This window comes from Sceloporus undulatus, unplaced genomic scaffold, assembly GCF_019175285.1.
Source record: "Sceloporus undulatus isolate JIND9_A2432 ecotype Alabama unplaced genomic scaffold, SceUnd_v1.1 scaffold_24, whole genome shotgun sequence".
Classification (NCBI taxonomy): Eukaryota; Metazoa; Chordata; class Lepidosauria; order Squamata; family Phrynosomatidae; genus Sceloporus; species Sceloporus undulatus.
Genome location: NW_024802946.1, coordinates 1,130,210 through 1,158,088, shown reverse-complemented (window position 1 = coordinate 1,158,088; position 27,879 = coordinate 1,130,210). Strand labels below are relative to the sequence as shown.

At 43.0% G+C, this 27,879-nt stretch overlaps 3 protein-coding genes across 4 annotated transcripts; all 3 read right to left on the bottom strand.

The window, feature by feature from the left end:
- Positions 1–1,282: 1,282 nt before the first annotated feature.
- Positions 1,283–9,495, bottom strand: LOC121917616 (cytochrome P450 2G1-like). Its single transcript, XM_042443718.1, has 9 exons — positions 9,225–9,495; positions 7,773–7,935; positions 7,309–7,458; positions 6,742–6,902; positions 6,334–6,510; positions 5,386–5,527; positions 4,663–4,850; positions 3,613–3,754; positions 1,283–1,983 (listed from the first exon to the last, which is right to left on the bottom strand). Exons 1-9 carry the CDS (start codon positions 9,402–9,404, stop codon positions 1,802–1,804), a joined length of 1,485 nt encoding a protein of 494 aa, XP_042299652.1. The 5' UTR covers positions 9,405–9,495; the 3' UTR covers positions 1,283–1,801.
- Positions 9,496–10,720: 1,225 nt separating this feature from the next.
- Positions 10,721–16,924, bottom strand: LOC121917615 (cytochrome P450 2G1-like). 2 transcript variants are annotated; one of them, XM_042443716.1, is made up of 9 exons: positions 16,660–16,924; positions 15,210–15,389; positions 14,973–15,122; positions 13,994–14,154; positions 13,445–13,621; positions 13,092–13,233; positions 12,667–12,854; positions 11,815–11,956; positions 10,721–11,387 (listed from the first exon to the last, which is right to left on the bottom strand). In XM_042443716.1, exons 1-9 carry the CDS (start codon positions 16,907–16,909, stop codon positions 11,206–11,208), a joined length of 1,572 nt encoding a protein of 523 aa, XP_042299650.1. In that variant the 5' UTR covers positions 16,910–16,924; the 3' UTR covers positions 10,721–11,205. The 2 variants fall into 2 exon arrangements, with proteins under 2 accessions (XP_042299650.1, XP_042299651.1); XM_042443717.1 differs by having other exon boundaries at positions 15,210–15,372; positions 16,660–16,901.
- Positions 16,925–19,297: 2,373 nt separating this feature from the next.
- On the bottom strand, positions 19,298–25,554 carry LOC121917619 (cytochrome P450 2G1-like). Its single transcript, XM_042443720.1, has 9 exons — positions 25,314–25,554; positions 23,925–24,087; positions 23,684–23,833; positions 23,151–23,311; positions 22,114–22,290; positions 21,780–21,921; positions 21,373–21,560; positions 20,525–20,666; positions 19,298–19,978 (listed from the first exon to the last, which is right to left on the bottom strand). The coding sequence occupies exons 1-9, from the start codon at positions 25,491–25,493 to the stop codon at positions 19,797–19,799; spliced, it is 1,485 nt and encodes a 494-aa protein (XP_042299654.1). The 5' UTR covers positions 25,494–25,554; the 3' UTR covers positions 19,298–19,796.
- Between the last annotated feature and the right edge of the window lie 2,325 nt (positions 25,555–27,879).

Below are 27,879 nucleotides of genomic sequence, written 5' to 3'. Positions count from 1 at the left end.
CCTCAGGTCTTGCAAACTCAGGGCTGTGACTATCCTGACTGAGTCTAAACATGTGAAATGTGGTCTTCGTTTTCCCTGACTGCCATCAACTTTACTGAGCAATATTATGCTTTTTAACTGAGCCATGTTTTCTCGTGACATATCCAAAATACAACAGTTTAGTTATTTTGGCTTCACGTGAGACTTCAGGAGTGTATTTACATAGCTGTTTCCTTCTTTCCTGTCCAACTTCTGCATCCAGTTCTGCATCCAACCTCTAGCTAGATTAAATGTTCCTTCTTCTGTCTCATAAGTAGGTGAGAAGGGATAATCTCATTTCACCCTGATCTTGATACATCCCACATTGTAATTTCCAAACAGGAATATACACTGTGTGTGTGTTGCTATGAACAACTGTGTTTGGTATTTAATGCGACATGCTTAACGGTATTTAAGTCTCAGGCTTTGCCTCATAAACTTGGGGAGCTGGGATGATCCTGATCCTGTTCTGGCAAGCCTTGTCAGGGCAGTGGATTTCTGGATGGAGCACAAGGACCTAATGAACAGCCCCTTGCACCCCTTCTGAACCAAGACATATGTGCACAGAACCTCAAGTAACATATACATATTTCACTAACAGGATTTTGGTCTATATCTCTGGTTGCTGTGCAAAACAATCTGGCTGGTGGAATCTCATGGTCAGTTGCCCAATAGAGTCCAAGTGTTTGTAGTGTGCTTGATGCTGCCAAAATCTGCCTGAGAAATTAGCCAAGGACTCCACTCCTAGCAGAAGCAAGCAAATGAAAGAACAAGCAAACAAGCAAAGGAGGCATGAAGAACAAAACCCCATGAAAAGACAGGATTAGGGCTAGCGAATCCACCCTGAGAATAGCTAGTAACTTGAAACGTCTTGTGGAGCTGGTCCAAACCAACTCCCCATTGTGCCATTGAAAAGAGTGTGACTTAAGCAGATTATGCAAAAACACATTCCGTAGCATGGACCAAATGTTCTCCCCAAATAGTCTTCCTTAAGCCACTTGAAACCAGGGACTGGTGGTGGGGATGTGCAAGCAAATATGGAAGACTGGGGGATGGTCAAGGACTTTATGGGGTGGTTTCTGGAAAACCGCTATGGCTGAGACCTGGGAACAGAAGTTGCTTTTGGTTGGCTCCATAAAATCAACATCTCTGGAAAGAGCTGGATCACACAGTAGAAGGAACACACTATTTTCACCTGCTTCAATCCTACTGTCCAGAATCTCCTGGCTTACGTTCAAAACAGAAGTCCAAACACATATATTAATATGTTATTTTAAAAAGTTTATAAATCCAAGGCAACCTCAATCACATCTTTATATAAATGATGCAGAGATAGATATATTATTGTTGCACTGCACAGGCTCTGCTGGCTGGAACTTCAGGGAGATGGTGCCAAACAAAATTTGGACCCCTGCATGATCTCTACCTATGATATAGTTGGAAATACATATCTAAAATCCAAGTGGCATTAAAGTCTTCGGGTGAAAGAGGGCATAGGAAATATGGCAATGGATTAGAAATAGGATAATAAAAAAAAGTTGACAACTCTCCCTGCTTCCTATCTGGGCATCCAAATGCATCCTAGCCCAACAAGCCTAATCTCGCATGAAATGGCAGAAGCCATATCAAGAAGGGAAAAAATCTTTGCTAGACCCAATAGAGAAAATGAGAGGACAGCTTACATCCTATGCAGCTTGGGAATCAAGCCTATGCAAGAGCCGCATGGCCAGAGAGAAAAGAGCCTTCTGGGTTTGGTCTTTCTCTCTCTCTCTCCCTCTTTGACTCAGCGTGGGATGATGGAGAGTTGGTAGAAGGGTGGGATGTTGGCAAAGCCACTCTCCTGCGGAGTTGTGTCAATGTTCTCCGGGGGTATGCAGGGTTTCAACCGGAAGCTCTGCAGGATGGTAGTGAAGAAGAGGAAAAGCTCCATCCGGGCCAAGGTTTCACCCAGACAGATCCGCTTCCCTGCAAAGAAAACAAGAGAATCAACAGTGGGAAAGAGAGGGCACTAAGAGTTTTCTATCTGGACATCTCCTCGGAAACAAATGAATGGGATATTGTACAATTGCTCTGGCCTCGTTCATGTAATTTTAGGGGATGCAGATATGTCTCCCATTTTTAATCCTCCTTTGCACCATTTCTTGTTCCCCAGGATAGGTATACAATATGGCTGGAATCCTGTTGGTGACTTACAATTGCATAACCTGAGGATACACACTTAAATATCCTTTTTTTGCACTTTTCAGAAGGAGGTACTCACTATTTTGTGAAGTGGAAGGCTTTCACGGCCGGCACCTATATTTTTTGTGGGTTTTTTGGGCTATGTGGCCATGTTCTGGAAGAGTTTATTTCTGACATTTCACCAGCAACTGTGGCTGGCATCTTACATCAGGAATAAACTCCTCCAGAACACTTCCAGAATAATGCGATGATTGAGGCAGCATCCAGTCTCAGCTGCAGTTCTGCAGATGGCAAGGGAAAGCTGATCTAATCTTCCTGGATCTCTGGCAAGTTGCTGAAGATCCACAAGGACACCCTCAGGTTATTCACTTCTTCCACAAAATGCAGCTGGGTGCTGCCTGGGAACTCTCCTTCTTCCCCTGGTCAGTAAATGTCCATGACAGCAGACTCCAAAGCTGCCTTCCAGGTGCAGCAGGGCTGTGGAACTGCATGGCTGGAGTGTTACATTCCACCCACAAAAGGTAGGATCTTGGCTACTGCCCTATGACTGCTAGAACTAGGGACCTCTCCATCTGAAAATATGTCTGGATATAGTGTCAGGGCCGTCAACTTCAGGGAAAGGCTAGAGCCATGGCAGTTAAAGTGGTGTCAAACTGCATTATTTCTACGGTGTAGAAGCACCCATTGTTGTCACTTGCTACAGTGATGACCATCAGCTAAGACCTAAGAGAGGTCTCAAAACTGAACGGATCAACTGATAGAGGAGGACTATGAATGGTATCAATGACTAGTGATGGTAACAATATGGTAGCCACAGCAATGGTAGCAATACATCCAGGAGCAGTGGGAGATGGCTACCGAATATAGAGGCTTTTCAGGATTATTAGCTGTGAGATCATGTGCAGGGATGGTGGTTTTCTTTTGTGGTGCATTCTCAGTTCAAGAGCTATGAATAGGAAGCAGATCTCAATGTGAAGGAAGGTCAAGGGTAGTCTCCCATGGACTCTGATGTGTTTTCTCAACTTGCATTACCTGTTCCTCATAACCATATGTCAGGGGGGGAAACCTCCTGAGATTCTGCTAGGGATTAAACAAGGGGAGAGATCAGTCAGTGAGTCATAACAGTGGCTGACTGTTCAGGACCTGAAGTTTCAGTAGCAATAGCATTTACATTTCTGTACCACTGATCAGTGAACTCAGCACTCTCTAAGCAGTTTACAATCTGTAAGCCAATTGCACCCAACAAGCTTGGTACTCATTTTACCAACCTACGAAAGGATGGAAGGCTGAGTCAACCTTGGAGCCCCTGGGATTGAACTCACAACCTTGTGGTTACAGTACTTGCATTTAAGCATTGTGTCCCCAGGGCCCTTCAGTAGGATACCATCCACCCTTTGCTTAGGAAAGCCGTACCTGAGGAGAATGGCACAAAGGCATCGTTCTTCTTAAAGTGTCCATTCTCATCTAGGAAGTTCTCCGGGTTGAAAACATTGGGTGTTTTAAACTTTGTGGGGTCATGCAGAACAGTGCTAAGCAGCGGGTAGACCTCTGTTCCCTGGGACAGAAAAGAAAGGAAAAATGTTGAAGTCAGAAGTGCAAAGGTTCAGCAAAGGCACTGGCAGTATGCAGAGCAGAAAGTCTCAGAGTGTTGTCCAAAAACTGTTGGTGATCTGTGGTCTCCGTTTAGGTAGCCCATGAAAAGATGTCAGAATGCTTGACTTGATGCAGGACATTATTGGTTTCTTCTGAATTCAGAGGTGATGTTGAGCAGGGCTAGAGGACCAAACAGGCTAAGTGGCCTGTGGACTTTAATTTTTACGATTCACCATTAGTGCAATCTATTGGTTTCTTTCTTATTAGCAAGCTGGTCTAGAGTTTATGGGTTCATTATTTAGCCCTGGTTTTGATTATGGTGCCACAACAAGTAAAGATAAACTAAACTAAAAACATAATGTACTAGGACATTACCTGCTACTGTCCACATTGAGGTTAATGATACTATATCAATAGTATTGTGATATCACCCTTGAGGCGAACTCTGCCCAAGAAGTGGTTAAAGTTTGGTTGGTAACACCTACAATCTTTTAAATATGGGCCCAAACAGACAGGCCAAAATAAAGCTGCTTTGGGCCACTTTGGAGGTATGCTGTTTAAAAGACACATACATCTTAAGAGGCTGGAAGCTGCGCCAAAGCTGTGCTCTAGTTCTTAGGACTGGAGTGTGGCTTTGGCACGGCTTCCAGCATCTTAGGACGCATGCATCATTTAAACAGCATACCTCCAAAGTGATCTGAAGCAGCTTTATTTTGGCCTGTCTGTTCGGGTTCTATGTTCCTCCCCCAAAAGTCATTTTCTGAAGAAAGTTGAAGTTTGTCAATTGATGGAGGTCATAAATGTGCATTGAAGAAGACAACATACTCCTGGGCCTCCCCTGTTTTTCCTGCTCCACCCCTTCGGAAGTACCTTAGGGAGAACGTAGCCTCTGAATTCAGTGTCACGGGTAACCATGTGGCCCAGATTCATGGGGATAAGGTCGCTGATTCTCTGCACTTCGTGGATGACGGCATCCATATACGGCATCTGGCTCCGGTCTTCAATGTTTGGGGCACGGTTCCGTCCAATCACTCTGTCAATTTCCTCATGCATTTTGGCTGTCAAAGGTATTCATAGAATTGCTTCATCAGATTTGTAAGTCCCAAAAGGAACTGCATTTCAGATACCAGTGTATCTAAGGCTGCTGCCACATTGCAGAAGGAATGCGGTTGGACACTGCTGTAACAATCATGGCTCCATCCTATGGAAACCTGGGGTTTGTTGTTTAATGTGAAGCCTGGGCTCTCAGACAGAGAAGGCAAAATATCTCACAAAACTACAAATCCCAGAATTTGATAGCATTGAGCCATAGCAGTTACAGCTGTGTCAAACTGCATTAATTCTCCAGTGCAGAAACAGCTGAAATTAAACCTCTCTGATTGGAGGGGAGTGCGCCTCTGAATACCACCAAATGCAGGAAGACAAAGCACATGTTAGGGCCATTGTGTGCATATTCAGACTGGTTTCCCAAAGGTCTGCTACAACGGGAGAAGGACACTGGACTGATTTCCAGTGATCTCCAGGAGATTAATGGTGAGATATAGATGAAAATAATAATAATAATAATAATAATAATAATAATAATAATAATACCTTGCACTTCAGGATATTTCATGAGAAACAGAAAGCCATATCTCAGGGTGGAGCTGACTGTCTCGGTCCCAGCAAAGAACAGGTTAAGTGTGGTGAGCTCCAAGTTTTTGATGTTAAATTCACTCGAGGGGTTGTCTTTTTCCTAGAAGTAGAAAAGAACAAAACATGCTGAGAACATTTCAGGAAGGACTGTTGGCAGTCAGCACGGGAAAGTGTGTTGTGTTCTCTGGGTGAAATTATTCTAGATAGGTTATATGCTTGGCTGTTGCAATAACCTAGTTGATCATCAATTTGCAGTTGGAATGCAAACTAGGGAGAATATTCTTTTTTCGCTGGGGCAATGTGATTTGGTGAAGTGGTGTGTAACTGTGTTTTGCAAAACTTTGGAAGTGAATGAAATTTCCTACATACAGATGAGTCTCAATTTTACATCACCCCCATTTATTACATTTCAAATTTATTACAGTAGCCAAAGCAGGGAAGATAAAAGTGGAAGGATAGCGGGGGAGGTTGGGGTGGAGAAGGTGAATGGTAGGACCATTGGCAAGGACTGGGAAGAAGTCTGCTGTGGATAGGAAGGAGGAGGACAGGATCTACAGTGAGAGTTTCAGAAAACAGATAGCTGCGCATAAGGAACTAATATGGGGATGAAACACTAACAGCGAAGGAGAAGGCAGATGTGAGATGGAGGTAGGCATGAGTGCCAAGAAAGTAATAAGAGAGGATCAGTAGCAAGGAATGGAAAGAGGGATGATGCAGAGGGCAAGAAGAAGATGGGATGAATAATGGGAAGAGCAGAGAGAGAAACCTGACACTTATAGAATGTGGGTTATTTTTTGTGGCTTTTTAATACATTGGTTACTATACAGATGTACCGTCTCCCTTCCAGATGTGCCCTCGGAAATCAAGTTCTTTTGGTTCCCCCCCCCCCAGAAGGGATTATGATACCTTTTCCATCTGGATGAGAAAACAGTCTATAAAGTCCCGTGGGACATTGGAGTCAAGAGTCTCTTGGTTCTTCTTCACTCTCTTGGCAATGAAGAGCCTCATGTCTTCTAGGATGTCATCAATCTTGGTGTGAGGTCCTGGGAAGTACTTCAGGTAGCTGTCATAGATGTCATAGAACTGCAGGGAGAGAGAAGACCTGCCAAATGGGTGACTTGCAGTATCCCTCCTTGGTAAGGAACTAGTGACTACCGATGCATTAAACAGTCACCCAAACACATAGGAAGAACATATGGGTCTAGTATGGTAGTGTCAAATCTAGATCAAAATTTCTAGGGTGGAAACCTTTGGTTGGTGGCAGCTGATCCACCTCCTTTTCCCAGCCAGCAAAAGGAGGATAATTTGGGGTACCTGGGCCCAGGCGGTGCTCATTTCCCGGAAGCTGTTGTTCATCATCTCCATGAGGGCCTGGAAATCCTTGTCTGCATAGTCAAAACGGTCCCCAAAAACGATGGAACAAATAACATTGGAGACAGCGCGGCTGAGGAAGTAGGTGGGATCAAACGGCTTCTCTAAAGTACAAGGATAGAGTGGGGGAGAAGACGAGGAGTCATTTCACTGAAGGTACATTGCTAGAAAAATCTCATTCAAGCTGGTGGCTCCTCAGAGTCTGCAGATTGATGCTTTTAAGGCTCATCTTGGTTTTAGAGCTTGGGGTTGTGCTGTCCAGAAGCTCCCCATTCAACCTCTAGATGTCTGGGCATTGTGCGGCATGCATTCCAGCACATCTGTAGAGCTAGCATCAAGATGGGAAAAGCTGGCCTAGAAGACGTCTCACAAGACATGAAGAAATACAGAATAAGGTCACAAAGTCTCCTTGAGCTGCCTTGGCTTTAAAGAGCTTGGGGTTCTTCTTTCACTGGACAGGGGCAGGTCAAGCCCAACTTAGCCCCCCTCCTAGATCCTTCACCTACTCACCCTTAGTCTTCCTAAATTCTTCCAGCAGGAACTGGGCTTCCTCTTTGATTCGCTCTTCTATGGTTCTTTTTCCCATTCCAAAATTCCTCAGGATGGTGAGGGAGAACCGACGCAGTTGCTTCCAGCGGTCTCCATTGGAAAATGCTTCCCCTGAAAGGAACAGGAAAGAAATGGAATGGCAACCAGGAAAGATATGGACCACTATTTCAAGACCAAGCTTGGTTTATATTGTCGTCGTCATCATCATCATCATCATCATCATCATCATCATCATCATCATCACCACCACCACCACCACCATCACCATCATTCTTCCATTTCCCCCTAGTCAAGGACGTAAGGCGACTTATAAAAGAAGGCCTTCTCCCATGTTCCCACCCAATGTCCCTGTGAAGATGATGAGACAGAGAGAACAATCTCCCTGCGACATCTCAAGACATGGACAGACTCTTTCAGTGCCTCACCATATCCATGGAATGTCCTTTCCAGGGTAGGATTAGTTTTCCTTCCACTGAATTCTTCAGCCTTGTCTATCAGGGCCTCCTTGACAGCATCATGTCCACACAAGATCACAGCCGGTCGCATTCCAAAATAGACGGTGAACACAGGGCCATATTTTTCACTCAGCTGCATAGGAAAAGAAGCAAAATCTTTTGCCTTCCTTTTGCTTTATGCTTTATTGAATATTATGGCGTCTGCTGGAAGAAGTGGAAGGTGACCATTCTTTCCTCCTGAGTCCCAGAACAAAAACCAGGATATTACTATACGAGCCCCATTCTCATCACAATCCCATTAGTCAAGGAAAATGGAAACATACTGGTTTGCAATAAAAGAAATACTGTATACCTGCTTGGGAATAGCAAGAGGTAGAGGACGAGGGAGAGGAGACACTGACACCATGTGACTGCTAATACTTGAAGTGCCACGGCATGACATTTTGTCCCTGAGTATTAATGGTACTGCAGCACAATTGGGAGATTATTGAAAGGTTCCCCCTGTCACTGAAAAGGGATGCCCTAACCATTCTTTGGAGACACAGCAGCTATGCATTTGATATGACATCATGCAATATGTATCACCAAAGGTGATTTTCCAACTTTAAATGCAGTTTAAAAGGTGTGTGTGATAATCTCAGTGAGCCTCCTCTGAAAGGACCCAGAATCTTGATTTGTGTTTAATTTCCAAACCGTCAAATTCTTTACAAAGTTAATCTGAAGAACACTCAGCAAAACCTAAGATGAAAGCAACAGAATCTGAATGATATAGGTTTGCATAGAGGTAAGCAAGCTTTTGAGAGTTAGCATGGTATAGGAGTTTGAATGCTGGACAAAGATTCTTCTGTTAGCCATAGAAACCCATTGGATGAACTTGGCCAAGTTGCACTCTCTGAGCATTCAAGGAAGGCAATGGCAAACCTCTCAAGGAACCGTGCCAAGAAAAAAGCTATGGCAGGTTTGCCCTAACTTGGAATTGACTTGAAGGCACATACAACACCAACATAAAAAAGGTCCCAAGATTCACAGAACACCATCCAGAAGAGTTCAAAGAAGTGAGAACCTTTATACACAATTGCAAACCCAAATGAAACTGATCCAGCTAAAGAGTACCATTGAGTTTGCCGCTTATCCTTTAAGGGAGATGTCAGCAGGCAGACAGAAGGATAGGATAGACAGATGAAGATGTTTTGGATGGATGGAGCCCTAGGGAAATATCTAGATGATCACGGGAAGATATAGATTCAAGATTATTTGAGAAGGACTGCATGGGGAAAGGAAGATTCCACTGAGATCTGCTCAAGAGAAGGAATGGTGGTGGGAGAAGAATAAGGAGATAGATTCAGTGAATCTTGATAATCTCCTAGGGTTGGCCATTGTATCCACAATGCCCATGCTGTTTTTCAGGGTAGATTCACTCACCTTCACAAGAGATTTTAAGGTTTCCGATGACTTGATCTGCAGGAAATTTCCAATCAGAGGAAGAGGAATGGGACCTGGAGGAAGCCTTCCCTTCTGTGAGAGTTTCCTCTTTGCAGTTATGATGGCAAGGCAAAAGACATAGATGACAAGGAAGAAGGTGACTGCACCAGCTAACTCCATGATGAAGGTTGCCACCTGTTCTTCTCCGTAAGCAGAGTTTGGACCCTGTCTTATCTTGCTGGTGCTACATGTATTTAATTTGGGCTGGATTCAGCCCCACCTGCTCTGTTGCATAACTGCAGGGGCCAAACGTGACCAGCGTTTAATCCCTGAAATCGGAGTCAACTTGTCCAACTCCTGGTTAATCGGTATTGTGAATATTTGATGCAGAGGACATAGGAGTTGCCACTGTTTTTGCAGATAAATGTTTCATAAGCTTTCTTGGAATCTCAGGGTTTTTCCTGGGTTGGAAACTGAAAGGATTGGGGAGGGGGGAGACCCAAAGAGTGGTAGAATTATATAGTTAAGAAAGGTATAAAGAGAAATAGCATTAAAACTGTTGCATAAGAGTTGGAAAATGTGATTGATTCCCTCCAAGGAAGGACACAGACATTTTACTATATGAACAAATATACAGTGGGGTCTTGGTATCTGCTGGGATTTGGTTCCAGGACCCCACATGGATCCTAAAATCCATGGATCCTCAAGTCCCATTAAATAAAGTGGCATAGTGTAATGGTGCCTCTTATATAAAATGGCAAAATGAAGGTTGCCCCATTGTGTAAATGGAGCCAACAGCATAGTCACTGTATAACCCGCCCAACGTTGGGAAATGTTATATATCAGTACACATGACACATTCAGTCACCTGACGTGGTGCCCCATTCTCCACTGTCAAAGTTCATTACAATGGTTGTGTATCTTGGCAGTGACATAACACTGCCATCATAACATGATAAATCACAGCCTCTGGTGCAGGATTTTGGCTATGTGTTCTTAAGGGTAACAATTGTTTCTGTAACAGATAACTTCCAAGCTTTGGTATGCTTCCCTAAACACTTGTGTCATGGTACTATGTGTGCATGTGTGTTATAGGGACAACAATTGTAATTTACAGTTTGTAAGTACTGTAGAAATGAGCATTTCTTCCTGTATTGCTCTGAGAGTAGGTTGCCTTTGGGAACAATCCTGGTGAATGGAGGAGAAGAATGAAGAGTGAAGGGGAAACTCAGGCTGCTCTTGATAAATACTGTGTGCATCCAAGGAGTTCCATCATACCTGAAAGAACATTTGGAAGCACCCCAAATCTTTGTGTGACCTTCTGGTTGAATACACTGTGGATATTTATTGCTAGATCATCTTATTGATAATTGATCAATGTGCTTCTGATGTTACTCACCTGGCTGTCTGGCTGTGTTTGAGACATTAAAAGTCGTCCTTAAGACAAAGTTGTGTATTATCGTATGATAAACCTGAAGCCAAAATCAAATATTTGATGCGTTGTTATTATATTTTATTTTTCAAGGCAATTCCAAGGCTTACACACTCCTTAGATACAGATACCAAAACAGAGAAGATGGCATCACATCCTGTGATAAACCTGATGCCAAAATCCTATAATAAACCTGAAGCCAGAAATCAAACGCTTGATGCCGTGTTGTTATATTTTAACTTTCAACGCAGTCTCAAGGCTTACACACTCATTAGGTACAGATACAAAACACAAGGAAGATGGCACCACATTCCTTTGGCTGATATAAAAGCAGATATTATAGCCTGTAATAAACCATGAGCTTCTTCCCTCTCCATCTAAGATTGTCAAGAGCTCCCCATTTGAACAAGCCCTAATCTGTGGATGCAAGCTTTAAAAGCAAACAAACTGCAAGTGAGCCAGCAAACAGAACGAAAGGTCTCAGCTGATGGAATTGAGGAATCCAGTGTTTGTAAGAGAGCAATGGCCATGGGCAATGTGACCTATGGGTTAGCGTGCGACGATGGAGAGCTGGTAGAAAGGTGGGATGTTGGCAAAGCCGCTCTCCTGAGGAGTTGTGTCAATGTCTTCTGGGGGAATAAGGGGCTTCAGCTCGAAACTCTGCAAGACGGTGGTGAAGAAGAGGAATAGCTCCATCCGGGCCAAAGCTTCACCCGCACAGATCCGTTTCCCTGGAAGCAAAAAAGGAGAATCATCACACAGGGAAGGATATACCGTATATTCTAGACTATAGGTCAACCTCATGGGCAAGTTCTGGGGCTAGTCTGAATTACTTTTCTGGTGGATCTGTACTGCCTGCCTGACTGCAAAAAGTTTGGGGATTCAGGGCAGAAAGGGCTGCTTTCCCTTCAAACAACCACACACACATTTTTGTCGAAGAAGTCTCCATCTACAGCAATTTCTGTGCAGAAATGCCAAACTAAATGCCAAAGTGTAAAGAATTTTATATCAGAAAATCTGTGGATTCGTTGATATAAGGTAATGGATACATCAGACTCAAAGTTTGCTGTGAGAGATCAAGGACACCCACATTCATAGGATCAAAATCCAGGCATTTGGATGTTCACCTCATTGGAAAAATGCATGGAAGGGCCGTACCTGAGGAGAATGGGACAAAGGCTTCGTTCTTCTTGAAGCGTCCGTTTTCATCCAGAAAGTTCTCTGGGCTGAAAGCAAAGGGCCTTTTAAACATTGTGGGGTCATGAAGGGCACTGGTAAGCATAGGGTAGATTTCTGTCCCCTGGGAAAGAAAAGGAAGAAGGTTGAGATGAGAAATTCTAAGTTACAGGAATGGCAACAGCAGTTTTTAGAGCTAAATGTTGTCAACCATCCATCGGTAGCCCATGATTTCCATTTAAATGTTCAGCGCAAAGATGTTGGATCAGTTGAGACTATCTGTACTTGACTCTACACTTCATTTACTTCTTCTGATGCTCCAAGTTAAAGCTATTTTCACCAGGAGCAGATGGTCAAACTGACAAAACATAACATCCCATTAATATTGTTCATTGTTTCAAGACACTGTATTCCTGTAGTGTACCTTCCCCTGGACCTTTCACAGTTCTTTGTACTTTTGGGATGACATAGCTTGCGAATTCAGTGTCCTAGATAAGTATGTGGTCCAGATTCTGGAGGTAAAACTGAGCTCTGAAATTTTCGTCTTCAGAACCTGTTTTGGAATCTCATGACTAAGAGCCATTCTGGGACAAAACTATTAAACTCATGGGTGTCAAATGCCTTTTCTTACTCACTAATAACCATTTATAGCAATAGCCACAACATCCACCAATAAACAATGTCTATAGCCAAATTTTGGTCTGTATGAAGACAGGCATGCTGCCTTGACAAATGATGAATGGCTTTACAAAAATGGAATATTCCATCTAAATTTTCGAACACTTCAATGACAACACATTTCTGGATTTTATCCGCTATGCCCAGTGTTTGTACCTTGGGAATCATGTATCCTCTGAATTCAGTGTCACGAATAACCATGTGGGTCAGATCCATGGGAATCAGATCACTGAATCTCTGTACTTCATGGATTGCAGCATCCGTATATGGCATCTGGGTCCGGTCTTCAATGTTTGGGGCACGGTTCCTTCCAATCACTCGATCAATTTCTTCATGCATTTTTGCTGTCAAATGAATTCACTGAATTTATTCTAAGATGTTTAATTCCTAAAGGGACCCGAGTTTCTAAATTCACTATAACCAAATGGAAACTCCAGGGTTCAGAGACAGAAACCCTCTGAATACCAGTTTCAAGAAGTATCCTGAAAATGTATGTGAGGCCTCTCTCTGTATTTCCAGGGAGTGGCTTCTAGTTATAGGAGGATGCTGAACTTACTTTTTTCCATCCCTTCCCTACATACCTTGAACCTCAGGATATTTCATCAGAAATAGGAATCCATATCTCAAGGTAGAGCTGACTGTCTCTGTTCCAGCAAAGAAGAGGTTAAGGGTTGTGATCAATAAGTTTGTGTCATTGAATTCACTGGATAGCTTGTCTTTTTCCTGAAAACAGGGAAAACATTGTGAGAACACTCCAGAAAGGACCATTGACAACAAGAATGGGAAAGTGCTTTTGTTGCTAAGGGTGATCTGTGACTAGATGAGTTATATGCTTCCTTTGTGACTAGAATAATAGAATTATAGAGTTGGAAGTCATCATGAAGGCCATCTAATCTAATCCCCTCCTATACAAGAATATGCAACTAAAGCACACCTTTTCCATCTGGATGAGGAAGCAATCGATAAAGTCTCGTGGGAAGTCAGGGTCAAAGGTCTCTTTATTCTTCTGTATTTTCTTGGCAATGAAGCTTTTCATGTCTTCCAGGATGTCATAGATTTTGGTGTGCGGCCCTGGGAAATACTTCAGGATGTTGACATACATGTCATACAACTGCATGAGAAAACAAGACATGCTTAGCTGGTGGTGACCAGCCACATTCTTCCCTGGCATCATCAGAGCTTTCCTAGCTTGATCCAGGAGAATTTCTAGGGCTGGTCATCCCATTTTGTTTCAGGTGGGCTAGGTGCACACAGAGACACACAAACATAGAGACATCTCTTTGGGTGGTATCCTGTTAATGAGTTATGTGCCCAAATGTGCAGCTTACACTTGTTAATATCACATTTTAGATGGCAGGCGGAGAGCTATTTACTTGCCCTTGCACTTCAAACAGAAAACCCTCCCATCACTCAGTTCCTGGGAAAGGTCCCTCAGTTTTTCAATGGTAGGTGGTAGCTGATTCACTGTTTTCTGTTGGGGTACCTGGGCCCAGGCTGTGCTCGCTTCTCGGAAGCTGTTGTTCATCATTTCCATGAGGGACTGGAATTCTTTGTCCTCGTAGTCAAAACGGTCCCCAAAAACGATGGAGCAAATGACGTTGGAGACCGCCCGGCTGAGAAAGTAGGTGGGATCAAACGGCTTCTCTAAAGAGAGAAAGGATGGGGAATCAATTCACTGCAGGTACTGTTAGCAACCTGGTGTCCTCCAGATGTTTTGGGAGGGTGGGATTTTTAGTCCAGCACACCTGGAAGGTTGGTATCAACTGTCCTGAAGGTAAGGAGTATCAAATTCTAGAGGTAACAACTGTACAGAATATTAATACTGAACATATCATACAATAGTATGAATACTATAATACTATAATTACTGTTATAACTACTGCAGTATGAACTGAGTGAACATGGCCATGCGGCAATTGTACAAAGTCCAGGGAATTTAAAGTCCATTTGAATCTCAACAGGGGCCTCTCTTTTGCAATCCAGTATGTCTCCATTCCTCTTTGTAGGAAGAGGCCAATGGATTCCTCAAGAAGTCTCCATGTTTTTGCATCAGGAACATTTAGGTAGGTGTTGAGGTAAAACATGTCAATCCGGTCCAAATTTGAGAAGAAGAAAAATCCCTCTGGCGGTGAGAGAAACCTTCTGTAACAACTGATGTTGCAACATGCCCCACATTCAAACAGAGGTCTGTATGCGCCATTGTTCACCATCCCATTCTCTGGCATCTTTAAGTTGTGTCTGCTAAATGTCTTAAAACATGGGGGTTGAGGAGGGTGCATAGGAATTGTAGTCTTGCTATTGTACTTGTCATTGTAGCTATGTATCTTTGCTACATCTCCAAGTGGAAGATCTCAGCCATAGTGTTTGGCACAAAATTCACAGAAAATAAAAAACTGGAGGAATGGAGAAACACTATTTTCTTGCTGGGAATGAGAAAATGTATTAATAACATCTCAACTCACCCTTAGTCTTCCGAAACTCCTCCAGCAGGAACTGGGCTTCCTCCTGGATCCGCTCTTGAATGGACTTTTTCCCCATTCCAAAGTCCCTCAAGACGGTGAGAGAGAATCGGCGCAGTTGCTTCCAACGCTCTCCGTTGGCAAAGACCACCCCTGTAGGAAACAAGAAAGAAATGGAAGGGCATACAAGGAGAGAAAAAGGTGGGAGCCATCCTTGCAAAGCCATTGGGGATGCCTCACCATATCCATCGAAGGTCCGTTCCAGAGTAGGGTTGGTTATTCTTCCACTGAATTCGTCTGCCTTGTCTATCAGGGCCTCCTTCACAGCTTGGTGACCACATAAGACAACAACTGGACGTGTTCCGAAATAGACAGTGAACACGGGACCATATTTTTCACTCAGCTGCATAGGAAAGTAACCTGTTATGTGGGCACAATATTGTTATGGTATAGGCAGACCTTCTGTAATGATGTCCTTGGAAACAGTTTTTCCTGCAGCTCAAGGGCAGAGGGTCCAGGACTTAGAGCCCAGCAGCAGAAAGGGACAAAGGGAAGGAGGACTCTCTAGTTTATGACTAAATCGGACATTACAGAGTAGACTGAATCTTAATGAGGAATCCTTGTTTCATTTAAAGCATGGGATGCAGATTTGACCATTCAATGGTTTGTTGGGAGGGGCATTTAATTCGTTTGGCTCAGTCTATTTTGTGCATAAAAATCCAACGCCATCCACTTTCCACCATTGAGAGAGAGAAAGAAACCCAAGTAAAGCCTTCAAGACCACAACCAAGTAGACCATAGCTGCCTTTGGGATCACATCACTCAAATAAAAAGGCAGAGTGTGGAGATTTTAATGAAGGAATCAAACCAGGAAGGGAAAGAAAAACTGGGAGGACAAAGGGGAAATATTACATAAGCGTTTGTGATATTTCTGCCTAGGACAAATGCACTTTTAACCACTGAATCTTTCTTAATGGAGCAGAACCGATGTCGAAAAATATTCTTTAACTGGGGAGCTGGGTAAATCTAGTGTAAAAACAACCCAAACTATAACACCGAGAAAAGTTGGATTGCCTCCCATTTCAGAAAATGTTGGTGATTTCAATGTTTAGAGGCAATTTCAAATATCACCAGACTTGGCTTTCAAAGGGCTTTTTTGGTGGTCATCAACAGTTTTTGAGAAGTGGAGTGTTGTGTGATCTAAATGTTGGTGATCAGAAAGCAAGGATTGGTATTGCTGGGAAACTGAACCACATTCATGAAGAATTTCCAAAGGGTTGGATACCAAAGCCCCAAACGGTCTTTAAAGTGGTTGGAGAGGGGGAATGCAAAATATAAAAGGAAGGAAAATCAAAGCTAATTTGAAATTTATCCAGATAAAGAACACTGTTGAATCCTTTAAGATGGACCCTCCACTAGCAAACAGAAGGATGAGGAGGGGTTGGATGAAGTTATTTTTTTGGGAAGGAGATCGGGGAGAATATCACCAAAAAAAACCAAAGGAAGAAAGAGATTCATGATTATTTGGGAGCAACTGCAATGGGAAGGAAAGATTCCACTGATGTCTATTCAAGAGAATGCAAGAAGTGTAAGGAGATAGCCTGAGCCTTTGGTCAATCCTGATAGTTTCCTTAGATATGCCATCGTCCCTGGCATGCAAATGCTGTGCTTTCAAGGGACAATCACTCACCTTCAGAAGAGATTTTACAGTTTCCGATGACTTGATCTGCAGGAAATTCCCAATCAGAGGAAGAGGAATGGGACCAGGAGGAAGCCTTCCCTTCTGTGAAAGTTTCCTCTTTGCTGTTATGATGGCAAGGCAAAAGACATAGATGACAAGGAAGAAGGTGACTGCTCCAGCTAACTCCATGATGAAGGTTGCCACCTGTTCTGCTCCGTAAGCAGAGTCTGGACCTTGTCTTATCTTGCTGGTGCTCCATGTATTTAATGAGAGCTGGATTCAGCCCCACCTTCTGTGTTGTATAACTTTATGGGGCAAACATGCATCAGAGTTTATTCCTTGAAATTGGAACAAACTTGTCTGACCCCTGGTTAATCAACATTGGGAATAGTTGGTGCAAAGGACATAGAGGTTGACACTTTTCTCTTTTTGCAGATAACGGTATTATTAGCTTTTCTGGATGCTCAGGGTTGGAAACTGAAAGGATTGGGGAGTGGAGGGACCCAAAGAGCAGTAGAATTCTATATTTCAGAAGGGCACAAAGAGAAATTGCATTAAAACTGTTCAATAAGAGTTGGAAAATGGGATTGATTTCCTCCAAGGAAGGACACAGACATTAATAAATATACAGTGAGTTTTATGTGGGCTTTTTCGGGCTATGCTGCCATGTTCTTGAAGGGTTTATTCCCAATGTTTCACCAGCATCTGTGGCTGGCATCTTCAGAGAATACTGGCATGGAAGAGAGTTGCATATACATTTACTGTGTGACTCTGGGTAGGGAGGAGTGATCTCCATGTCAATCTATGTATTGTTCTGTTGTTGATGTCAGGGCCTCAGGGTGGGAGGATATGCAAAGAGGATTAATGTCTGCTAATTGGCAATCATTGTCTGCTGGGAAAGACCCTGACGCTGGGTGGTTTCCCCTTTGCATTTGCTGAGTCCTGATTTTGCTATTCCTCAGGACTGGTAGTCAAACTTTGTTCACTTTAAGGGTTTCTTCTTTCTGGTTGAAATTATCCAGGTGTTTATGGATTTCAATGGCTTCCCATTGGAGTCTTGGTATCCTTTGGGATTTGATTCCAGGACCCACCCACCCCATGGATGCGAAAACCCAGAGATGCTCAAGTCATGTGAAATACAGTGGCATGGTACAATGGGGTCCCTCAGATAAAATGCCAAAATCAAGATTTGCTTTTTGGATTTTATATATTTTTGGATAGTTGAATCCATGGATAAAGAATTCGTGGTTAGGGAGGGCTGACTGTACTGTGCCAAACTGAACAATATAAAGGATACCCATACACAGAAGTCATTCTGAAGTGCCAAGACTAGTAAGTGAACATAGCAAGCAACACCTGACCCTGCAACTGTGGACAACTGTGTGGGGGCCAGAGGACTATTTGTGTCTCTCCCCGGAGGTGCCACATCCCCTCAAGAGCTGCTATGGAGGCCATACTCCTCCACAGTAATCCTAAATACTTCCAATTTCCTCTGTAGTCTCTCTGAAAATAGTGGTAGGAGTTACACTATGTCATGTCCTATCACCATTTTGAGAACAACTGCAGAAGAAAATGATGATATTTGCAGGTAGTATGGTTTTCAAGGGGGATTGCAAGGTGATATTGGGTTTTAAAATATGTTTTTACACATGGGCTGCTTTCTGCATGGTTTTGGGTAAACAATTAAGTGAAAATGTGCTTTTGGGGGGGGAAAGGGAGCATTTGCAATATGCGATGGGGCTTCAGGGGCCACAGAAAGTGGTTCCATGGGGTACTTGCAGCCCATCTGCAGCACTATGCCCACATGCATGGACATGTCAGTGCATCTCTTCTGTACCAGTCTTGGTGAGACAAACAACATGATGGACTTGCTTTAGGGTCACCAAAATCATAAACAGCTGGAAGGCACACAAAAAGAAACATCCTTTCCTGTTCACCTTGGTCCTATAAAAGTCATTGTAAACTAGTGTATGATTATGTAGAAGTGTATTATGATGTTGTGCTTGTATTCTCAGGAGGAGAGCAGTGACATAGCTGCATATGTTGTCCCAATGTTCAAATGGAACTAACAGCATGGCCACCATATAAAAATCTCAATGAACAACATTTCCCAATCCTTTGGGAAAGCCAAAATCAAATACTTGATGCGTTTTTAATAAAAATAATAAATAATAAAATTTTTATTTGTATCCCGCCCTTCCAAGCGATCAGGGCGGCTTACAGAGTGCATCATCGTGCAAACAACATACAAAAGATTAAAAACATAGACAATAAATCTTAAAAACAATAAAAAGCCCCTTAGCCCAACCTCACGGCCACGGGAGAGGAGGGAGGCCCACAGGATATTTAATCGAGGAATGCCTGATTGAATAGGAAGGTTTTGAGACCCTTCCTAAATTGGGCCAGGGTGGTAGATGAGTGGAGCTCGGTGGGCAGCGTGTTCCAAAGGGCTGGGGCAGCCGTGGAAAAGGACCTTCTTGAAGTAGAAGATAACCTAGCCCCAGGCACCTTCAGTAGTTGCTGCCCAGATGTTCTGAGGGTGCGAGGCGGAATGTACGGAGAGAGGCGGTCCTTCAGGTATCCTGGGCCCAAGCCATTTAGGGCTTTATAGGTAATAACCAACGCCTTATATTGAGCTCGGAAGCGGATTTTATTTTTTATGGCATTTTCAACACTTACACACTCCTTAGGTACAGATACAAAAAACAGAGAAGATGGCATAACATCTTATGATAAACCTGACACCAAAATCCTACGATAAACCTGAAGCCAAAAATCGAACACTTGATGCCGTGTTGTTATATTTTATCTTTCACAGCAGTCTCTAGGCTTACACACTCATTAGGTACAGATACAAAAATCAAAGATGGCACCACATTCCTTTGGCTGATATAAAAGCAGATATAATAGTCTGTAATAGTCAAAAGCAGATATAATACTCTGGAATGAACCATGAGCATCCTCCCTCTCCATCTAGGATTCTCAAGAGCACCCCATTTGAACAAGTCCTAATCTGTGGATGCAAACTTTAAAAGCAAACAAATTGCAAGTTGAGCCAGAAAACAGAATGAAAGGTCTCCGCTGATGGAATTGAGGAATCCAGTGTTTGTAAGAGAGCAATGACCATGGGCAATGTGACCTATGGGTTAGCGTGCGACAATGGAGAGCTGGTAGAAAGGTGGGATTGTGCCAAGGCCACTCTCCTGAGGAGTTGTGTCAATATCTTCTGGGGGAATAAGGGGCTTCAGCTCAAAACTCTGCAGGACGGTGGTGAAGAAGAGGAATAGCTCCATTCGGGCCAATGCTTCACCCGCACAGATCCGTTTCCCTGCAAGCAAAAAAGAAGAATCATCATATAGGGAAGGATATGCTGTATATTCTTGACTATAGGTCAACCTCATGCATAAATTGAGGGCAGGTTCTGGGGGCAAAATTATGGATTTTGCTATGACCCGTGAATGAGGGTAAAGCTTAGGTGCATATAGCAAAGGATCGAAAAGATGAAGCAAAACACAACAATGTCAAAGGACTTACAAAGTTCCAGCAGACATAACTCTTTGTGCTCACATTTAATGCTGGATGGATGAGAGAGTAGAGGTGGTCGGTGCTTTCAGTACAGATTATACGCTTGTTTTTCACTGAGGAATACTTGCTTCTTTTAAATAAGAGTTAAGACACAGTACTTACATTGACTCATGGATAAGTCGACTCAGGTTTTTTTGGTCAATTTTTTTGTGTACTAAATTTCTAGACTTATACATGAGACTATATAGTAAATAGCTTTCTATGGAGTATCTTCTGATAAGGGAGGCCTTTGCTGTACAATCACCTGCCTCACTTATAAAATCTTGTGGATTGCATGGAAGGGCCGTACCTGAGGAGAATGGGACAAAGGCTTCGTTCTTCTTGAAGCGTCCGTTTTCATCCAGAAAGTTCTCTGGGCTGAAAGCAAAGGGCCTTTTAAACATCGTGGGGTCATGAAGGGCACTGCTGAGCAAAGGGTAGATTTCTGTCCCCTGGAAAAGAAAAGAAAGAGGGCTGCGATGAGAAATTCTAAATTTCAGTAATGGCAACAGCAGTTTTTAGAGCTAAATGTTGTCAACCATCCATCGGTGGCCCATGATTTCCATTTAAATGTTCAGTGCAAAGATGTTGGATCAGTTGAGACTATCTGTACTTGACTCTACACTTCATTTACTTCTTCTGATGTTCCAAGTTAAAGCTATTTTCACCAGGAGCAGATTAGCAAACTGACAAAACATAACTTCCCATCAATATTGTTCATTGTTTCAAGACACTCTATTCCTGTAGTCTACCTTTCCCTGGACCTTTCACTGTTCTTTGTACTTTGGGGATGACATAGCTTGCGAATTCAGGGTCCTAGATAACTGTGTGGTCCAGACTCTGGAGGTAAAACTGAGCTCTGAAATTTTCATTTTCAGAACCTCTTTTTGAACATCATGACTAAAAGCCATTCTGGGACAAAACTATCCAACTCAATGGTGTCAAATGCCTTTTCCCACTCCCTAATAACCATTTATAGCACTAGACACAACATCCACCAGTAAACATGTCAATAGGCAAATCTTCAGCTATATGAAAACATTCTGCCTTGGCAAATGATGGATAGCTTGGGGGAAAATGGAATATTCCATCAAAATAGTCTAACATTTCATAACAAGAAAACTGCTGGGTTTTATCTGCTGTGCCCAGTGTTTGTACCTTGGGAATCATGTATCCTCTGAATTCAGTGTCACGAATAACCATGTGGGGTACATCCATGGGAATCAGATCACTGCACCTCTGTATTTCATGGATGACAGCATCTGCATAAGGCATCTGGCTCCGGTCTTCAATGTTTGGGACGCGGTTCCTTCCAATCACTCGGTCAATTTCTTCATGCACTTTTGCTGTCAAATGAATTCACTGAATCAGTTCCAAAGATTTTAATTCCTCAAGGGAGCTGCTATTCTAAATTCAATATAACCAAATGGAATATCTAGGGTTCAGAGACAGCAACTCTCTGAATACCAGTTTTAAGAGGTATCATGAAAATGGATTCCCAGGGAATGGCTTCCAATTGTAGGGAGAATACTTAAATAATGTTCTCCATCCTCATCCTTGCATACCTTGAACCTCAGGATATTTCATCAGAAATAGGAATCCGTATCTCAAGGTAGAGCTGACTGTCTCTGTTCCAGCAAAGAAGAGGTTAAGGGTTGTGATCAATAAGTTCATGTCGTTAAATTCACTGGATGGCTTGTCTTTCTCCTGGAAACAGGGAAAACATTGTGAGAACACTCCATTGGCCGCAAGAAAAGGAAAGTATGTTCTCTCTTGAGGGTGAACTGAGTGAGAGAAAACAAACAATGCGCTTTGTGTCATCACTTTGTGCCATCACGGCCATTGCAAGTTGCATGGAGTTGGCAGATCCTCACCCCTTTCATAACCCCCCCAAAATACCTTTTCCATCTGGATGAGGAAGCAATCGATAAAGTGTCGTGGGAAGTCAGGGTCAAATGTCTCTTTATTCTTCTGTATTTTCTTGGCAAGTAAGCGTTTCATGTCTTCCAGGGTGTCATAGATTTTGGTGTGAGGCCCTGGGAAATACTTCAGGATGTTGAAATACATGTCATAGACCTGCATGAGAAAACAAGTCAGGCTTAGCTGGTAGTGACAGGTGGTATCCTGTTAATGTCTTATGTGCACAAAAGTGCAACTTTCACTTGCCAATGTCCCATTTTAGGTGGCAGGCACAATCCTATTCATTTGCCCTTGCAAGTTGAACCAAAAAAACCTCCCATCACCGGCCCAATATCAGTTCCTAGGAAAGGCCCCTTTTATTGTCATATATCACTGGGAAAGGAGAAAGAGAAGGACGGTGGGAGTCGATCTAGACCATGTTGGTCGAACTGCTCCGATCTCTCCGGTGAAGGAAAAAGTGGGTGCACCCCATTTCTCCTCCTCGTGACTAAGCTAAAACAAGCTGTTTCTCTATGGTTCTTTACCATCTTCCTTCTCTTTCTCAACAATAAGTGAAAGCAGCAGGAATCCCTCCTAGGGGCTGACAATTTCTAGCCCATGGGAAAATATGAAACTGAACATGCCACTGAGTTAAGTGCCAACATGGGATCTCAGCCTTTGTGTGCCACCTGCATAGAGGGCATCATATGAAATGCACCATTTAGACTTCCTAAAGATATATCCTTCTCTTCAAAGTGAGTATTTCCTAGGTAGCAGACCAACAACATACATGTTCATAAGGCCTGAATCTTGAGGAATTCTGGATAGCTCTGCTGTGTATAGGAAAAGATAAAGAATCCATTGATTGTAGGTGTATTATCCAGTCAGCTAAAGACATGCGATTAACATATGGGTCTGGTATGTTAGTGTCAAGGCTAGCTTAAAATTTCTGGGGTGGAAACCTTTTTCTCAGTTGGTAGGTGGTAGGTAATCCACCTCCTTTTTCCAGTCAACAGAGGGAAGAGGATTTGGAGTACCTGGCCCCAAGCACTGCTCATTTCCCGGAAGCTGTTGTTCATCATTTCCATGAGGGACTGGAATTCCTTGTCCTCATAGTCAAAACGGTCCCCAAAAACGATGGAGCAAATGACGTTGGACACGGCCCGGCTGAGAAAGTAGGTGGGATCAAATGGCTTCTCTAAAGTACAAGGACAAAGAGAAAGGAGGGGAGTCACTTCACTGCAGATACTCCTGGTAACCTGGTGTCTTCCAGATATTTGGGGAGGATGGGATTTTTAGCCCAACATCAGGAAAGTTGGGATCAGGAAGGAGATAGATGGTTTAGATAATATCTCAACTGTCCTGAAGGTAAGGAATATAAATTTCTAATGCTAACAGTGATATAGAGTCTATGTAGCTATGCCATCATTGGTACATCTCCCATTGGAGGATCTCAGCCATAGTGTTTTGCACAAAATTAACAGAAAATCAAAAACTGGAGGAATGGAGAAACGCCCTTTTCTTGCTGGGAATGAGAAAATGTATTAATATTCATTACATCTCAACTCACCCTTTGTCTTCCGAAACTCCTCCAGCAGGAACTGGGCCTCCTCCTGGATCCGCTCTTGAATTGACTTTTTCCCCATTCCAAAATCCCTCAAGACGGTGAGTGAGAATCGGCGCATTTGCCTCCAACGCTCTCCGTTGGCAAAGATCAAACCTGCAGGAAACAAGAAAGAAATGGAAGGGGCATACAGGAAGGAGAGAAAAAGGTGGGAGCCATCCTTGCAAAGCCATTGGAGATGCCTCACCAAGTTCTTCGAAAGTTCGTTTCAAAGTAGCGTTGGTTACTCTTCCACTGAATTCTTCTGCCCTGTCGACGAGGGCCTCCTTCACAGCTTTGTGTCCACATAAGACCACAATTGGACGAGATCCAAAATAGACGGTGAACACGGAACCATATTTTTCACTCAGCTGCATAGGAAAATAACCCGTTATGTGGGCACAATATTGTTATAATATAGGCAGACCTTTTATAATGATGCCTTTAGTCATGGTTCTCTCCTACAGCTCAAATGCAGGGGGACCAGAGCTTAGAGTCTTATAGCAGAAAGGGACAGAGGGAAGGCAGTCTCTCTAGTGTATAACTAAATCAGACATTGCAGAGTAGACTGACTCTTAGGAGTTTATTACTTGGCTTAAAACCCCCGACTTACCCCTGCAGCGTTGAAGTCTCTTTCAGGGTAAAGTCGGGTATTATGACACGCAAAATGCCACCGATGCCACCATCCAGCTGAATCCTGGCTAACCTCCGGCTAGAAGCTGCGCTCAGCCAACCGATTTGCAAAGCTGGGAGATTCCTGGTTTTGAAAAGAGGCTGGATGAGAGCAGCTTCCAGCCAGAAGTTAGCCAGGATTCAGCTGGGCGGTGGCATCAGTGGCATTTTCCGTGTGATAATATCCAACCTTATCCTTATCAACACGGCAGGTCTAAGTTGGATTATTAAGACATGCAATAAATTCCCCCGCCCTTTTAAAAAAAATTTTATTCAACACCAAGGGAAAAAACCAAAGTACGGTCAGCCCTCTGTTTTCGTGGGGGATCTGTTCCAGACCCCCCTCTCTGCAAAAATGGAAACACACACATATTCAAGCCCCATAGGCTTGAATAAGGGCGCATGCCCCATTTTAATCCCCTTCATTTACTCCTCGCAAGTAAGCAAGGGTTGTGTATATGAAGTCTTTACAAACGGAGAGACACCTGTATAATCACATTTCATGCATCTTATCTCATTAACGCACACTCATTTAAACACATTCTGAAATATATAAATGATCACTAATCTGAACTCTTTAGAGAGGTATCCCTGTTTCAGGTAAAGCATGAGATGCAGATTTGAGCAGAGAATGACTTGTTGAGAGGGGCATTTAACTCTGATTCAAACTGCATTAAAATCCAGCCCAGACACTTTTTGCCACTGGGAGAGAAAGCAAGCAAAGTATTGTCTTCGAGATCACAACAAAGTAGTCCATAGCTGCCTTTGGGATCACATCCCTCAAACCAAGAGTGTGAAAATTTTAATACAAGTATCATATAAATCAAGCATCAGATAAACCTCAGGTGTCACCCAGATATTCCACCCCAAGAGAAACATCATCCCTGGCATGCAAATGCTGTGCTTTCAAGGGACAATCACTTACCTTCAGAAGAGATTTTAAAGTTTCTGTTGCCTTGATCTGTAGGAAATTCCCAATTAGAGGAAGAGGAGTGGGACCAGGAGGAAGCCTTCCCTTCTGTGACAGTTTCCTCTTTGCAGTTATGAATGCAAGGCAAGAGACGTAGATGACAAGGAAGAAGGTGACTGCACCAGCTAACTCCATGATGCTTTGCCACCTGTTCTGCTCCCTAAGCAGAGTGTAGACTTTCTGTCTTATCTTGCCGGTGCTCCATGTATTTAATAAGAGCTGAATTCAGCTCCACCTTCTGTGTTACATAACTGTATGGGGCAAACATGCATCAGAGTTTAATTCTTGAAATCGGAGCAAACTTGTCTGACCCCTAGTTAATTGATATTGGGAATGTTTGGTGCAAAGGACATAGGGACTGGCACTTTTCTGATTTTGCAGATAACAGTATTATTAGCTTTGTTGGATGCTCAGGGCTTTCCCTGGGTTAAAAACCTAAAGGATAGAGTTCTATATTTAAGAAAGGAATGATAGGGTAAAAAGGAGGCTAAATTAAGGGCTAAAAGTAATAAATGATAACTAGAAGCCATTGACAATTCAAAGTTGCTATGTGACAAGAAATTGCCAAACCTAACTGTAAGAGATGTGTGACAAGGGATAACCAAAATTGCATAGGTAGTATACTGGACATTCGCTGTACGGGAAATTTCTGTCCTGCGGTTAGACTAACGGGAAATATATAGGGGAGGGGGAGACATGGGGGACAAGGGGGCCACATGTTAACTTGCTAGTTTACTGATGCTACACTAAGGATTGCAAATATAGACTTGCTTAGGTTGCTAGCTTAAGTTGCAGAAACTAAGAATGAGACATGGTGTAATTGTCTGGTCAAACTGAACACTTGTCACAGCTTGTGGTTTCTGTGGTTTCTGTGCATAAAGGAGAGCCACCAGCCTACCTCCAATGCTGGCTCTTCTTGAAGTGATTCAAAGGGTCAGTCTCTTTGCTATAGCAAATAAACAGCATATCTGAGCTACTGAACTTCTGGCTGTTGTCTCCATCACTGTAAGTTTACTAATTACTGATTCCCACCGTAACAGGCACAAAGAGAAATTGCATTAAAACTGTTGCCTAAGAGTTGATACATGTGATTGAGTTCCTCAAAGGAAGGACACAGACATTTTACTATGTTAACAGATATAGATTGGGGTCTTGGTAGCCTTTGGGATTTGGTTCCAGGACCCCCCATGGATGCTAAAATCCATGGATCCTCAAGTCCCATTAAGTACAGTAGCATAGTGCAATGGTGTCCGTTATATAAAATGGCAAAATGAAGGTTTGCGTTTTGGATTTTATCTATTTTAAAAATATTTTCAAGCCTTGGCTTATTGAATCCATGGATAAAGAATCCGTGGTTATGAAGAGCTGACCGTACTGTGCCGAACTGAACAATATAAAGGATAACCATACACAGAAGTCATTGTGAAGTGCCAAGACTAGTAAATGCACATAGCAAACAACAGAGGGCCAGAGGACTATTTGTGTCTCTCCCTGGAGGTGCCACAGCCCCTCGAGAGCTGCTATGGAGGCCATACGCCTCCACAGCAAGCCTAAATACTTCCATTTTCTTCTGTAGTCACTCCCAAAATGGTGGCAGGAGTTACATTATGTCATGTCCTATCACCATCTTGAGAACAACTGCAGAGGAAAATTGTGATATTTGCAGATAGTATGGGATTCAAGGGAGATTGTGGGGTGACACTGGATTTTAAAAAATGTTTTTACACATAGGGGGCTTTCTGTATGGTTTTGGGACAAACATTGCCTGGATGTGGTTTTTTAAAATGGAGTATTAGAAAGATTTTGCAATACAGGATGGGGCTTCAGGGCCACAGAAAAGGGTTCCAGGAGGTACATGCAGCCCATCTGCAGCACTATGCTCACCCCTGCTCAAGTATAGATATACCATTTTAACTGCTTTATAGCAAATAAAAATCTATAAAGAGGTTAGATAATTATTTGCATACAGACTAATGCAGGCCAGTTACATTGCACAGTGGATCCTTCCCATCCCTAGATGATTGGTTCTGGCCTCCCTGTGAATGGCAAAAAATGTGGACTTTTCCATCCTATATTATTCAGTGGTGGCGATGTGTGCATGGACACATGTGCATGAATACATCAGTGCATCTCAATGAACAGAGTAACTCTCCTGTCCCAATCTTGCTGAGAAAAACAACAACATGATGGGCTTGCTTTAGGGTCACCAAAATCAGAAACAGCTGGGAAGCATCCAGAAACAACATCCTTTCCTGTGCACCTTGGTCCTAGAAAAGTCATTGTAAATTGGCTTACGGTCACATAGAAGTGAATTGTGATGTTGTGCAATGCTTGTATTCTCAGGAGGAGATCGGTGACACAGCTACATCTTTTGTCCCATTGTCCAAATGGAACTAACAGCATGGCCACCATATAAAAATCCCAATGAACCACATTTCCCAATGCACAGCGTGTCCTGATACGCAACGTGCTGTATACATTATCCATTGGGACATGTGCTTCAGGACACATTTCACATTGG